General features: G+C 36.7%; 2 protein-coding genes across 2 annotated transcripts; both read left to right on the top strand.

Moving 5' to 3' along the window:
* Positions 1–835: 835 nt before the first annotated feature.
* LOC102759829 (olfactory receptor 5M11) lies at positions 836–1,828 on the top strand. The gene has a single exon (XM_006756312.1). It carries the CDS (start codon positions 837–839, stop codon positions 1,803–1,805), a length of 969 nt encoding a protein of 322 aa, XP_006756375.1. The 5' UTR covers position 836; the 3' UTR covers positions 1,806–1,828.
* A 5,742-nt stretch (positions 1,829–7,570) lies between these two features.
* On the top strand, positions 7,571–8,527 carry LOC102768399 (olfactory receptor 1030). Its single transcript, XM_006756340.1, has one exon. It carries the CDS (start codon positions 7,571–7,573, stop codon positions 8,525–8,527), a length of 957 nt encoding a protein of 318 aa, XP_006756403.1.
* Positions 8,528–15,059: the final 6,532 nt, after the last annotated feature.

Genomic DNA, 15,059 nt, shown 5'->3' with positions numbered 1-15,059 from the left:
TTCATTGTTCACTTATTTACCATATATTTATGGGACCACTGTGACCATGCTTTTCTAAATTGTGATTCTGGGAACATCTGCATTAGAATCATCACGTCAGACTTTCTGAAACAAAACATTTTTTTTTGTAATTTGCTTGATTAACAAATTTTCAAGCAATTGCTTAAAAATCCAGTAATTCTTCTGAGGATACGACACTGTGAAAAGTTCATGGAGATATAGAGATGAGTAAAACATTGCATGCAATTTATTCTTTCATGCGTACACTATTTTTTCTTTTCTTCTTAAGTACAGTATATAAATATGTGCTTAGAAGTAACAGTACAACAGTGGACTGGAATAAATTAGTGGTATGTGGGGCATGCTGGAAGAGGAACACAGAGAGGGACGAGTTCAATCTCGTGTATGACCGAGTGAAATGAGAAGTGTCTCATAAACAACTGGCCTTGAATTTGACCTTTAGAGGATAAGTAGAATTTGAGAGGCAAAAATAGTTCATGGAGAAAGGGGATATGTATGGGTATATGAATATAAGCTATATATATCAACTTAAGGATGGGTATAAGTATAGGTAGGGATGGGTATAAGTAAAGATGGGTATAAGTATCTATAGGGATAACTGTAGGTATAAGTGTAGATAAGTATAATAGTAATTCAATATAAAGGCAAAAATATAAATGGTTTAGTAGAAGCACAAAGTTTGTTTAGTATGATAGTATTAATTTTGAATTATATGGATTTAGGAAAAAAAATTTCAATAATCAGTAACATTATTGTGTTCCTTCATGTCTGACCTGATCACATTTGTTTCAGGTTCAGGCACAGATTCTCAGAAAATGCCCATCACAAATGGCAGTGCAATAAGAGAATTCATTCTCCTGGGGCTCACAGATCGCCCCGAACTCCAGCCTCTCCTCTTTGTGCTGTTTCTGGTCGTGTACCTTGCTACTCTCTTTGGCAACCTGGGCATGATAGTGTTGATCCGACTGGATTCTCGCCTTCACACCCCTATGTACTTCTTCCTCACCAATTTAGCCTTTGTTGACTTGTGCTATACCTCCAACGCCACCCCACAGATGTTGGCTAATTTTCTTTCAGAGAAGAAGACCATCACCTTTGCTGGCTGCTTTACCCAGTGTTACATTTTCATTGCGCTCCTTCTCACAGAGCTTTACATGCTGGCAGCCATGGCCTATGACCGCTATGTGGCCATATGCAGCCCTCTGCACTATAGTGTAAAAATGTCCGGGAGGGTCTGCACCTGCTTGGCCACATTTCCTTATGTCTATGGCTTCTCCGATGGCCTGTTACAGTCCATCCTGACCTTCCGCTTGACTTTCTGTGGATCCAATGTCATCAACCATTTCTACTGTGCTGACCCACCACTCATTAAGCTTTCCTGTTCTGACACTTATATCAAAGAGCTTGCCATGCTCATCTCAGCTGGCTTCAATCTCTCCAGCTCCCTCACCATCATCCTGGTGTCCTATGCCTTCATTATTGCTGCCATCCTCCGGATCAAATCAGCAGAGGGAAGGCACAAAGCATTCTCCACCTGTGGTTCCCACATGATGGCTGTTACCCTATTTTATGGGTCACTCTTTTGTATGTATGTAAGACCACCAACAGATAAGACTGTTGAGGAATCCAAAATAATAGCTGTCTTCTACACCTTTGTAAATCCAGTGCTTAATCCGTTAATCTACAGCCTGCGGAACAAAGATGTGAAGCAGGCATTGAAGAATGTCCTCAGACGAAATGTGGTCACTAGGATGGCAATGCTTCCATTTCCCAATAAACCATAACACTAAACCTTGGTCTCAAATGTCCTTGCATACTGATGATAAGTCTGGGTATTCTCTATGGGTCTGTCTCAAGGTAATCTGGAAAGCTCAGTTCTGGGCCAAAGTAAGTGAGCTATACCCTTGCCCCTCAATGTGTGATCCTTGAACCAGCAGCAACAGCATTACCTTGGAGATTTTAGAAACGTGGCATCACATTCTGTACCTCAGATCTATGATATTCAAATCTGTGTTTCAGCCGAATCCTATGTGATTTGTAAATACATTAAATTTGGGCAGCAGTGCTCTCAGTGGAAACTTCCTCTTGGAATGACCTGGGGCACTGGTGTGCTCTTATTGTTTATGACAGTAGACAGGATAAACATGCTTTCAGCCCAGTTCCTTGAATTTACTCTGTTCTTATTGCCATCTATTTTTAAGAAATATGTCTTCCCACCCCAACTTACTAAGTAAAACTATAAAGTATGGGTCAGAATAATGGTTGCCTGTTTATGTGCTTGAGAAATGTTCAGTATGTGACTGGGTAGAGAGAGGACTAGAATCAGCATTCTTTCATAAATATGAGTTTGTGGATCTAGTTTGTGGCCTCTGAGCTATAGGATTCTACTTTCTTCCTCTGAATTGCAACCCTGGATCCATGAACTCAGTTCTAGGAAAAGAATGAATTCTTTCTGTAGCACCTGAATTCGAAAAATTTAATACTTAACTGGAGTTATCTTTTCTTTTTTTTTTTTAATAAATGTTTGGATAGCAGAGGGTGGTTAATGACCATACATTTGGGACTTTAAAAGAAATTTTATTGTTACATGTTTGTAAGTTCTCTGGTCAATGACCTTGTCTTATAATTTTATTCTTGAAAATTTATTGGCTAATATTTTTCCAGCTTTTTTGAGATATAATTGACATATAACATTGTTTAAGGTATATATTGGAAAGTGATTATTACAGTAAGGTTGGTTAAGACATCTATCATCTATAATTACATTTTTTTTGTTGTAGATAATTAGATATTTGGTAAATGGGAAGAAAAGGTAGTATATCATTTCCTTTTACTCTGTCCTCATCTCTGGGCAAATGAATCACATACTGATAAAGTAATTGCTCACCAGGTTTTGAATAATATATTACTTTCCAAGTCCTGGACCTCACACCTTGAACTAACTGCATTACAATTCAATTCATTATGTTATCTTGTCCAGATGATTTTACTTCCTGGGTTTTGTAATTTAAACACTTTATTCTAGATATGAAAGTCTTTTTAGCAAACAGTAGTCGTTTTGTTGAAGGGACTCTATAAAACACAATTTCAACTGGGGAAACATCAAAGTCCATGAATTATATCATTATTTTATGTCTTAAATTTTTACTGATTTGATTGGAATGAATGGTGGTCCACAAGGCAAAAATTCTATGAGAAACTCCTAAAACAATAAGCTCAAAACAATTATAATCTGATGCAATTCCTTTGTGCATAATCCAAGACTCTAATGACTATGAGTTGACATAAATTACTATTCCCCTGGAGTTTTCTCATGCAGTAGTAACATGATAATCATTTTTCCAGGGTGTGTTGAAAAATACTTCAGGGATAATTACACCAAGTTGCAAGTGTATATAAATCATTCCCAGCAGCTCATTCCTTGGACCATTAGTGTCTCTGAGAAAATCTTTCCTGGATCAGGTAGGTATGAAAATTCTGACTTCCATGCTTGCATTTTTTATTTATTTATTTAATTAAAAAATTTAAGAAATTTATTTTAGAGAAAGGAAGGGGGAGAGAAAGAGAGAGAGAGAGAGAGAGAGAGAGAGAGAGAGAGAGAGAGAGAGAGAAAGAGAGAGAGAGAAAATGAGAAACATTAATGGGTTGCCTTCCATAAGCACTCTGATGAGAGATTGAACCCACAACCTGGATATGTGCCCTGACCAGAAATCAAACCCACCACCTTTTGGTGCATAGGACAATGCTCCAACCAACTGAGCCACATAAGTTAGGCCTGTACTTTCTCTTCTTGTTTCAGTTTTGAATCTTCACGGGTAGGAGTCAGGTGACAACAAAAGCAGTTTTGAATGTTAGCATAATTTCTCAGTATATATTATTTAGATTGCTCACTAGACAAGATAAAATTTTATTGGAATTCTGTTTTTACTATAATCACTTTATTTTATAAATACCATTCTCTCCATTCATTTAATAATTTTAGTGCACAATAAATAACTATATTGGAGTAAGCAGTTGACAATCTAATACATTATTTTTAGAATAATATCTATTGAAAGAACAGTTCCCCCTCAAAAAAAAAAACAAAAACAAAAACAAAAAAAACAAACACCTTGACAAATAATTTTTCTTTCTTTTTTTATTATTATTAAGGTATTACAAATGTGTCCTCATCCTCCGACAAATAATTTTTAAGAAGGACAAATTCAAGCATAATTATACTCATTCTAGCTAAAGTAAAGCTCTCATAGAACTTTATATTATATTATTGGAGAGATAAACTTTTGGGACAAATTTAATATTCACTAAAAATTATATGACTAGTAATGAGTGTGGATTTGTAACTACATAAATGATGAGTCAGAATTTCCAAGTGATGGCAATTTTAGAAATTATTTAGTCAAAGTCTGATACTGAATAAGTGAGGACTCTGTAGAAAGAAAGTCACTATGTTAAGGTAAAAGGAACGTTTTCTAATGCTCTTTTACTGTTGTATGATTGACTAGTATGAAGTCACAATGTACAGCATGATCTATAATTTAGGTTCATACATTGTATTCAGGTAATACACCCTGCCCTTATATTTGTGAGACACTGGAATAAAAAAACCATGAGAGTAAGAAAGTGCTGGAGTTCATATGGCAGAGTGCTCTAATCTGGGAAATTATATTCACATGACATGCTTGGCTCCATCACCTATATGACTCAGGTAGTTTTTTCTTTATTTTCTACCTTAAAATATAATTTTTCTCAGCTATTCTTGCAAATTTAAGTCTTAATGACTTGTGGTAGTTTCTGGAATAAATTACTAAAACTAAATGTCAGCAACTCATTTCTATCTATTTTCTGTGCTTCTTCCTTTGACTTCAATAGCTAGCCCCTAGTCTCTCACTCAGTCTATCTTATGGGACTATGACAATGGCGACCTTATGTATATGAAACAGTACATGTGACAGAGTCCAGTGTGATCCTGCTGCCTTAGACATTTGGATTTTAACTGGAGCCTGAAGAGAGCAAACTTTTCCCCACTGAGATTTGCTTAGCCCAAAGAGAGCATTTGAGCTCCAGGCTCTTTGAACAAGTGAATTTAGCAAAGGCAGCATATTCTTACCCCTCTCCTTTAGGTTCAAGTGCATATCGGTATATAAAAGGTTCTGAGACTTCCTGCAAGCCTGGATCCAACTCCCTTTCCCCCTCCAAACTCAGCATTTTAAAATTTATTTTTATCATAGACCAGTTTTTGTTGCCCGATATTCACTTGTTTTGTTGCCCGATATTCACATATTTCACAGTTATGGAAATACTAATCTAAAAACTCAGGTGACAGAACTGTGCTCAGTGGATAGAGCATTGGCCTATGCACTGAAGGGTTCTGGGTTCGATTCTGATCAAGGGTACATGCCCAGGTTGGGGGCTTAAACCCTGGTTGGGGGCATGCAGGAAGCAGCCTATCAATAATTCTCTCTCATCATTGATTTTTTTTTAAATTTCTCTCTCCTTCTCCCTTCCTCTCTGAAATCAATAAAAATATATTAAAAAAAAAAACCTCAGGTGACAGCAAGCTTACTTTTTATTTGTGCCCTATTTTCCCCATTCCTAATTGTACTTGTTCTATCAGTTGCAGGATTCTCCTAAAGGTAAAATAGATTAGAATGACATAATTGCTTTGTAAAAGTCAAGTGTCTGTGGGCATGGGAAAAAATGCTATTATCCAAATATAGCCTTTCCTTTCATAACTGTAGAATGTGGTTGCTAAGCCTATTTACAGGAAAGAGTAGAAAATAGGCAGATTAAATACCAATCTAAGTTTTTTACATTTTTATTTTCTTTATTGTTATCTTTATTAGTTGTTTAGTGTAATCTGATGATCCACCAGGTGCTACTATTTGGAACATGGTTGTAGAGATTTAAAGATTAGATGAGTATCTGCATGTCACAAGACTAGAAGATGTCATTACTAAGGCGAACATTTTCCCAATGAACTTGTTCTTCTGGTGAGTGAGGAAAGAGCTCCTTTGCTATTGACATAAATCCTGACTGTCTAACGATTGCATTTTCCTGCCAAAGGCCAAAGTTGTTTATTTAAGCCTTGCAAATTCTATGTCAAATTACCAGGGGATGTTGGTTCTAATTTATCACAGTAACTTGGGAATAACACACACACTCACACACTCGAAAAAAACAACACTAAAGACAAATTCAAAGAGATTTCAGGAGTGTTCACACTTCTGAGCCTGTAGTGGGGCCTTTCAGTTTGTTCCCATGCTTGCCACATCTTTTTTTTTCTTTATTGATTAAGGTATTACATATGTGTCCTTATCCCCCTATTCTCTTTGTCTCCTCCCTCCCCCCTCTCCCCCCCCTCCCCTCGCCGTGCCCTTACCCTCTAGTGTCTGTGTCCATTGGTTATGCTTATATGCATGCATATAAGTCCTTTGGTTGACCGCTCCTCCTAACACCCCACTCTCTCCTGCCTTCCCTCTGAGGTTTGATGGTCTGATTGATGCTTCTCTGTCTCTGAATATTTTTGTTCATCAGTTTATGTTGTTCATTATATTCCACAAATGAGTGAGATCATGTGATATTTATCTTTCTCTGCCTTCTCTTCAATGTTTCATTTGACACAATTGAAAATTCATGCCTGCCTCTAGGTGGAGTATCTTTGATTTCTCTTGAAAGCCTGCTGTCTCTGCATAGACCAACCTCACTAACTGAAAGTCCTCCCTACACTCGTCCTAGAAAATTCTTAGTTACCTTTAAGCCCAGTTGAAGGTTATCATTCTTTGATTCCTATCCTGGTGCCTGAATGCAATTAGTGCTAAGCGGGGAAAAAAGGGATAAGCAAACAAAACTATGATCAAAGTTTTGACTATTTCTCTTTTCCTCATCTATGTCTCTCTTGCTCTTATTCATGTAAACTCTTCTGAATAAAAATTTCTCCATCAGTAATTTATCTAGGGCTTTACTTCCAATTTCAAGGTTCTTATCTATTCATTTAGGAATACCACAATCTCCTATATTTCATGGATTATGCAGTCAAACAGGTCCAAGGGAATTTGCTTCAAACCTCTATAATTCTAAGCTCTCTAATTCAGTAGGGAGTGCAGTACTCAGAGGTTGAACTTCTAAATATGCACAATGGCTAATGACTGAAAAACATTTTCAAACACATTACAATTTTGTCCAGAAACAAATACTGAGCTCAGTGATGAAGCCGGTGGTTTTACGTTGTGTACCGCATGTGGCACTTTGTGGTTCAATCCATTTTTAGACAAACTATGTGTCATAATTTCCATATTCCAAAACAACTTGGTGTCACAAAGGTCATTTTATTTGGGAATCATCTGAATGTTATATACCTAGGTAATAGGGACCTTGACCTTCTTTTAAAAGTTCCCACTCCTACAGTCTCAGATTCCAGTAATAGCTATGTGTGAGGGTGCCTGAGAGTGGAAGAAGAAGAGAGAAGGAAAATGAGAGAAAGAGAAAAGAAACATATGATGGACTTCTCATTCACTTCTTACTTTATTTTCATTCATCTAAGTGAGCAATGCTGGCACCTAAGAAAATGGTCAGAGGAAATTCTACCTTGGTGACTGAATTTATTCTTTTAGGATTAACGGATCGTCCAGAGCTTCAGCCCATCCTCTTTGTGCTGTTCCTGGTGATCTACCTGATCACTGTTGGAGGGAACCTGGGCATGTTGGTATTGATCAGGATAGATGCAAGACTCCATACCCCCATGTACTTCTTTCTTGCCAGTTTGTCCTGCTTGGATTTGTGCTATTCCACGAACGTGACTCCTAAGATGTTGGTGAACTTCTTATCTGAAAAGAAAACCATTTCTTATGCTGCGTGTTTAGTCCAGTGTTATTTTTTCATTGCCATGGTGATAACTGAGTATTACATGCTAGCTGTAATGGCTTATGATAGGTACATGGCCATCTGTAGCCCTTTGCTTTACAGCAGCAAGATGTCCAAAAGCGTCTGTATCCGTCTGATTGCTGGTCCATATGTCTATGGGTTCCTCAGTGGCCTGATGGAAACCATGTGGACATATCGCTTGACTTTCTGTGGCTCCAACATCATCAATCACTTCTATTGTGCGGATCCACCCCTCATCCGACTCTCTTGCTCTGACACTTTCATTAAGGAGACATCCATGTTCGTGGTAGCAGGATTTAACCTCTCCAACTCCCTCCTAATTATCCTCATCTCCTACATCTTCATTCTCATTGCCATCCTGAGAATACGTTCTGCTGAAGGCAGGCAGAAAGCTTTTTCCACCTGTGGGTCCCACCTGGTGGCAGTGACTGTGTTTTATGGGACTCTGTTCTGCATGTACGTTAGACCTCCCACGGACAAGTCGGTGGAGGAGTCCAAAATCATTGCTGTGTTCTACACTTTTGTAAGCCCTATGTTGAACCCCATCATTTACAGTCTGAGGAACAAGGATGTGAAACAAGCTTTGTGGAAATTGGTTAGAAGAAATGTACTTTTGAAGTAATATCACAGTATATCTTTCTTTAAAAATTAATAAAAGGTATATTTATAACAGCTGGATCTGACTTTAACTGCATTTATAGTAAAATCAATTTTAAATTGTTGATGAAAGCTCTAATATAACTACAAAACTTAAAAGACGGGTATAGAGGATGCGTAATTTTCTATGAGACATGTGAATGCATTGTGTATGTAAAGAGGTGGGAGTTATATATGCATGTGAGGTATACTTTCTCTTCCTATATACATTTTTTACATGTATAACTTTATATATTACTTTTAGATTATAAAACATTCTTAGGGTAAAACATCAAAACTCTAGAAGAGTATAAAGTAAAAGAATAAAATATATTTTTTCTTTATCCTGAGCTTCCATTGTCATTTCTCAAAATTCTCACTATTAATAGTTTCTTAAGTTTTAAGAAAATTTCTATATATCTACAAATCAATATATGGTATGATTGTATATATACACATATACATACAATTTTAATACACAGGTTGACTATCATGAGCTAGTTTTTAGTATTTTATAATTCTGTAGCATTTACAATGTAGGGGTTTTGATCCCATGGTTTACAGAAATGTCACCAAAATGCTGTTGAGGCTTGCTGTCACCTCTAGGAAAAAGAACATACTATAACACCCATGTCCTTGCCTGACATCCATTTATTTCTCTCTGCTTATGAGAGTTATTTTTAATAAGACATTTCCTTCTTCTGCCATAACAGGAAACAAGAACCTCCAGACTATTTGTTTTAGATATAACTTCTGAAACAGGCTAAGAATGGCCCTTATAAAAATATATGGCTTGTCTCAGAAAGAATTGTAATTTCTGTAGAGCTTATTATTGTCATTCTAGCCTCCTGGGGCCTGGGGTTGTATGTCTTCCCTCATCTCTGCATATTTATCTATTTTTCAGGAGATAGATATTTGCTATTTGTACCACAGTTCAAATTTTACCTACAATTATCCTTCGATAAGTTAATTCTTTGGCGATGTTAACATTCCAGGTGACTTTGCAACTACATAACATAAGCAAAATCAATGAATGTGTACTGAGCATTTACAATAAGCCAAGTACTGCTCCAAGTACCAAGGAACCTTCAGGAGTTCTAAGATGTATAGGTTCTCAAGTTCATGAAGCTGTAAAGAGAAAAATCAATACAACTTGTCAAGTGTTTAAAAGATGGAAGAGCTAATGCAAAAGAGGAAAGAAGCAATTTATTCCTGGTAAACTGAAGATAGTCTTGTGGTTGTGCAAGACCAAAACTTAATCATTCCTGTGCTCCTGCTCCAACATATTCATAGCCTCCAGTAAAATGTTATGGCAGAACATCCAGGTCTGAACAAAGTAAGTGTTAGAACTGATTGGTGATCACATGTGTTAATGTTGCTTCCAGTGGCAGAGGAAAAGTCACAGAACTGTAATGAGTTATCTCCAATTGAGACATTTTTTCTCAGCTTATTTCAGTTTCTTTTCCAACTTAGAGCCTATTTTTGCTCAATATTTTCTGTAGGATAATATTCTAATGTTCATTAATTGGATATTATCCCATATAATTATTTCAAGCTCTTATGACCAGATGCTATTTAAATAACTTTATACTGAAAGCCAGACTGTCTACAAATTATGTTAAAATACATATGTAAACAAATAATTATTTTTTTGCACATGATAGAATTATGTTTCTCTTTTGGGTTTAGGTGAAAGTGTGTTGTTATTTCTGGACAATGAGTTAGATTAGAATTCATATGTATCAATTCTCAGTTCAGCATATAATTGTTGGTAAGAGAACCCTTCAGTGGGTTTTTTTCTTTCCATGGTGAGCATCATGGGTTCTTGAGTGAGGAGATGTGAAACAGAGCTCCCTGTCAATTCAAAATAGAAACATAGAATGAACGAGAAATGCCCTTTGTTTTATAAGCTACTGCAATATGTTGAGTTACTTATTTCTAGGAAATAGCCTCTTCTGACTCTTCCAATACTAATCATATAAAATTTAAACAGGTGGGATGCATACCATATAGAAATTAAACACCACAACCCCCCCAAAAAAATCACAATTGGGAATTTATATCCTTCCAGTCTTTTTTCTATGTTTTTACATATATGCATGTGTTTAGTTAAAATCATTTATTGTAATTATTGTTTTAATTACTAATGTAAACTATGTATATTGTTTCAAAAGTCAATTAATATTATGAGACTTATATGAATTTTTGTCTCACTTCTTACTCACGTTTGTCTTCCCATAGATATCATCTTCCTATTATTTCCTTTGGTAATTAACTCATTTAATATTATATCATTATATGGCTAGTTATTGATTTTTTAATCATGACCATGACTGATTGACATCTTTTTTATTAAAAAAGAAAGCGTTATAATTCTTCTACAAATACCTGCATTCCTATCCGAGAGCCACCACTTCTTTCTCCTCATCTTCACAATCTGGCCACATTTGAATTTTTTCTTAAATAAATATTGGTTTTTTAACATACTATGAATATATCATTAGTGATACCTTCATACTATGAGTAACACTAAGAGCATTACCAATACTAATTACTAAGATCGTTAGTAATACTATGAATGTAATTCGTTGTTTGCACAATTGTTTGATTTTCATAGAGCTGACAGTTGTCTTTACTTTTATCTTTATGTCTACTTTCCCCAAAACTTTCACTGAACTATACAGGACCTTCTATAGAGACAAACTGCTGGGTGACCTATAATATGCACACTTTCTCCCTGGAGGCTTCTATCTTACTCTTGGATTTTGCACGGTTGCTTTCTAGATCTGTTGCTGAGCTGTTATCTGGAGACAGTGATTGCTAACATTGGTTTAAAATGTTTATTCACTGAACTTATGTTGATCACTGGGCAATATATTGGAAACTGGAGATTCAACAATAAACAAGACAAAAAAGTCCTCTATTAAACTTTAGGAGGGAGGGGAGTCAGATAGCCAACAAACAGGACAATGAGTTAGATTAGAATACTTTTAACAATAAAGATAAATTAAGAAAGGAATGTCTCAGGTATGGGTAAATGCTGTGGAAAGAGTAAGACAAGTCAATATGGAAGATGGTAACTGGCCACATCAGAAGCAAAGGTCATGCTAATGGGTCTGCTTCAATGGATGGGAAAGGACTCTTGGAGAAAGTGACATTTGAATTGCAGTCTAGATAAACAGCATAAGGCAATCATAACCAAAGTCTTTGGGAATTGTAACCAGGAGAATCAAAGTTTTAGGCATGAAGCCTGGTACATTGGAATAACAAAAAGAAAGGCCATGAGCTTAATAAATGGGAGAAACAACAGGTGATGTGGATGCCAGAAAACCAAACACGGGAGGCATGGTAGAAACAATAAATTAAATAAAGTCTTTCATATATTTAACATTAAATATAGTCTTTCATATATTTAACATATATGAAGCACTGTTGTTGTCATTGGTAGTTACCAGTGTCTCACATTCCATGTGTTTTTCTTCTGGAAACTAATCTTTTGTACCTAGTATTATTTCTTTAAGTATCCCATCAATCTGCAAACTTCTTTAGGGGACAGATATGTTATTCATATTTGTATTCTGGGGAGTAAACAGCATTGAACTTTGCACTGAGAACATATTTAGTGTGAATTAGTTAAAGGACAAACAATGTAGTAAATAAGTTAGAGAACTTGAAATGATGAAGACAATGACCTGAATTCAGTTTCATGACTTGTGTCCCCAAAGCATTGTAAATTTGTTTTTCATTATTGTCTTAAATATTGCCCTACTACTCAGCAGACAAATGGTCTAAACGTCAATGAATTATAAAATAAAGAATTAAAAAATCTTGAGTTGAGAAAGTGTAGTACTACCAATTACTATTTCTCCCCATGAGAATGCTCTTCATTGGGATTTCATTTTTAATTGTTTCTTGAAACAGTTGGGGATTCTCCTGAGATCAATGCTGATGTCAATAAGTTGGGTATAAATCCTACAGCACTGGCAAGAATTTGACCTTTGTGGTCACTAAGAAGACACTCACATTTTTACAGGTAGGAGAGGAAATGTGTTTACATATTAGTTTTCAATATCTAGCAATTTATGGATTTGCTTCACTAGATTGCATACTTTTTAGATATTGATGTGTTGAAATAGGCAATTTCACAGGAAATTCGCACAGACAATGATATTCTATGAGAAAAAATCTATAGGGTGGTTGCTAGACCCTGTCTTTCTCTATCTTACCATTGTTTTTGCATCATCCTGGTAGAATTTCATACTATGGATCTCCAATAGATGATTCAATAAGATTAGTTTCAAATAACATTCTTTTTCTGTTTTTCATTTACCTAATTTCTGGGTATCTTCTGCCATCAATTTCCACAAGAAAAAGACAATTAGAAAATTTAGATCCATGAAGTTTATTAATAGTTTAAAATTTTTCTGACTTCTCAGAATTAAAGTATATGCTTCATATAGGCATTTTCTTGTGAGCGTTAAACATATGGAGAAGTTAGCTTCAGTATATGCAGCTTTGAGGTTTAGACTAGAAGATCTCTAAGTCCTTTATGGTTCTCTTACTTAAAAGGTTCTAGATTCTTTTCCAAGGTCCTGTTTCTGTCTCAGGTCTTTTTGTTTTGTTTTGTTTTGTTTTTATAAGCCAGGCTTGTACTCCAGAGAAACTCCTCCCACCTCGAATTTTTTTTTTCAACCAAGATACTTGAACTATGAATCAGTCTGATAATAATAAAAAAAACTAAATTGGGTCAAAGATCTTACAACAATAAGCTGATGAAGAGTATTCTGATCCTTCTTTTGCCAGGTGCCACATGCAGCTACTTGACTCATCCAGGTTTCTAACTGCATATGAGTGTCTGCTGTGTTTCTTTTTTTTTTAATATATATTTTATTGATTTTTTACAGACCGGAAGGGTGAGGGATAGAGAGCCAGAAACATCGATGAAAGAGAAACATCGATCAGCTGCCTCCTGCACACCCCCCACTGGGGATATGCCCACAACCAAGGCACATGCCCTTGGCCGGAATCAAACCCGGGACCCCCGAGTCCGCAGGCCGACACTCTATCCACTGAGCCAAACCGGTCAGGACTGCTGTTTTTCTTGATGCTTAGCGGCAGTCTGATAGATCTCCCATGGGCTATATCTTTATATTAGTTGTCTCTGCCATAGCCCCACAATTCTAGAATTAAAATATGGTTAGTTAGAATTTTTTCTACTAAAATATGATGTTTGCCTATAGCCAGTGAGATCTAAGCAAACTTGCAAAGATCTTAGATACAAGTCAGTACTATAATCTAGATAATGACTGGAAAAGTTGCTCATTGGGCATAGAGTTCAAAGAAGAGCTCTTGGTTTCCTTTTTGCCAATTGAATCACAATACCTAGGCATTATCCTAGTTTCTTGGAGCAAATTTCCTCCTAGTTTTAAGTTAGGGCACTGGTACCTTGGCTGCCTGTCTTTCTTCCTTTCTTTTCACTCTTCCATCTCTTACCTTTGTTAGAATGTCTGGTTTGTCCCTATCATCTATACCTAAAAAAAGAAAGAAAGAAAAAAGAACAAAAAGAAGCCAGTTCTACTTCAAGATCCTATTTCATTCATATATATTTTCCCTGGTAGCTTATAGTGCAATCATTGGTGCAGAATAAGAAGCAATAAAGTTTGTTAACTTTGTATCCCCACCTGTTACCTGGGGAAGTGGGGTTCTTGCATGGGAGGATGAGTGATCTCTATTTTGTGGAATTTAACCCCTGGGTTTACACTGCCCCATTTCCCTCTGTTCTGCCATAGAAAAAGTTCAATCTTGTCTTCAGCAGGGCAAGAATTAAGGCCACGGCCCAGAGTCTCCACTTCATAATAAAGCACAGTGCAGTCCAGCATCCTGTGTGTGGAGTCTGCATGGCCCTGGGCCAAACAGCTACTTAAGACCACATGGCAGGCAAATGCAAGGGGCAACCGCAGGTCACAAAGCAAGGGGATGCAAGGGCAAGAACAAAAGGAGAGAGAGAACACTTTGCCTTGGGGATTTTACCCTTCCAAGAATATGCGTGCTTGCAGTGGCTCCACCCTTCTAGCCAATTCATTGTTTTCCAGGCTAGACTGACTGGCAACCACTTCGCTATGTGACCCCAACTTCCCTGCGCATGAACCTATATCCCTCTTTGTTTGATCCCTTCCACCAGTGATCTGCAGGGAATGGATTGGTGGTTCCCTGGGAACCTGAAGCTGTAGCTTCCTGGTGAAGCTGTCTTGATGACTATGCTGACACTGCTGGCTTCCCCTTTGCTCTGTTCCTATTAATATTAATAAATTAGCTAATTATATTGATAAAAATTGAATTTAACATTTTTGGCAAAAGTTATTCTCTTTCCCAAGAAATCCATTCAACTGAGAGGAAGTGATAAGTTTTCCTGAGGAAGTAGCATGTTACAGAGGAACTTAAGACCACATGGCAGGCAAATGCAAGGGGCGACTGCAGGTCACAAAGCAAGAGGATGCAAGGGCAAGAACAAAACAAGA

Source organism: Myotis davidii, unplaced genomic scaffold, assembly GCF_000327345.1.
Source record: "Myotis davidii unplaced genomic scaffold, ASM32734v1 scaffold874, whole genome shotgun sequence".
NCBI lineage: Eukaryota > Metazoa > Chordata > Mammalia > Chiroptera > Vespertilionidae > Myotis > Myotis davidii.
This window is presented reverse-complemented; position numbering and strand designations above follow the sequence as displayed.

Bases quoted from the DNA above. Each gene is read 5' to 3' on its own strand.
- LOC102759829 (XM_006756312.1), top strand. From the start codon at position 837: ATGCCCATCACAAATGGCAGTGCAATAAGAGAATTCATTCTCCTGGGG.
- LOC102768399 (XM_006756340.1), top strand. From the start codon at position 7,571: ATGCTGGCACCTAAGAAAATGGTCAGAGGAAATTCTACCTTGGTGACT.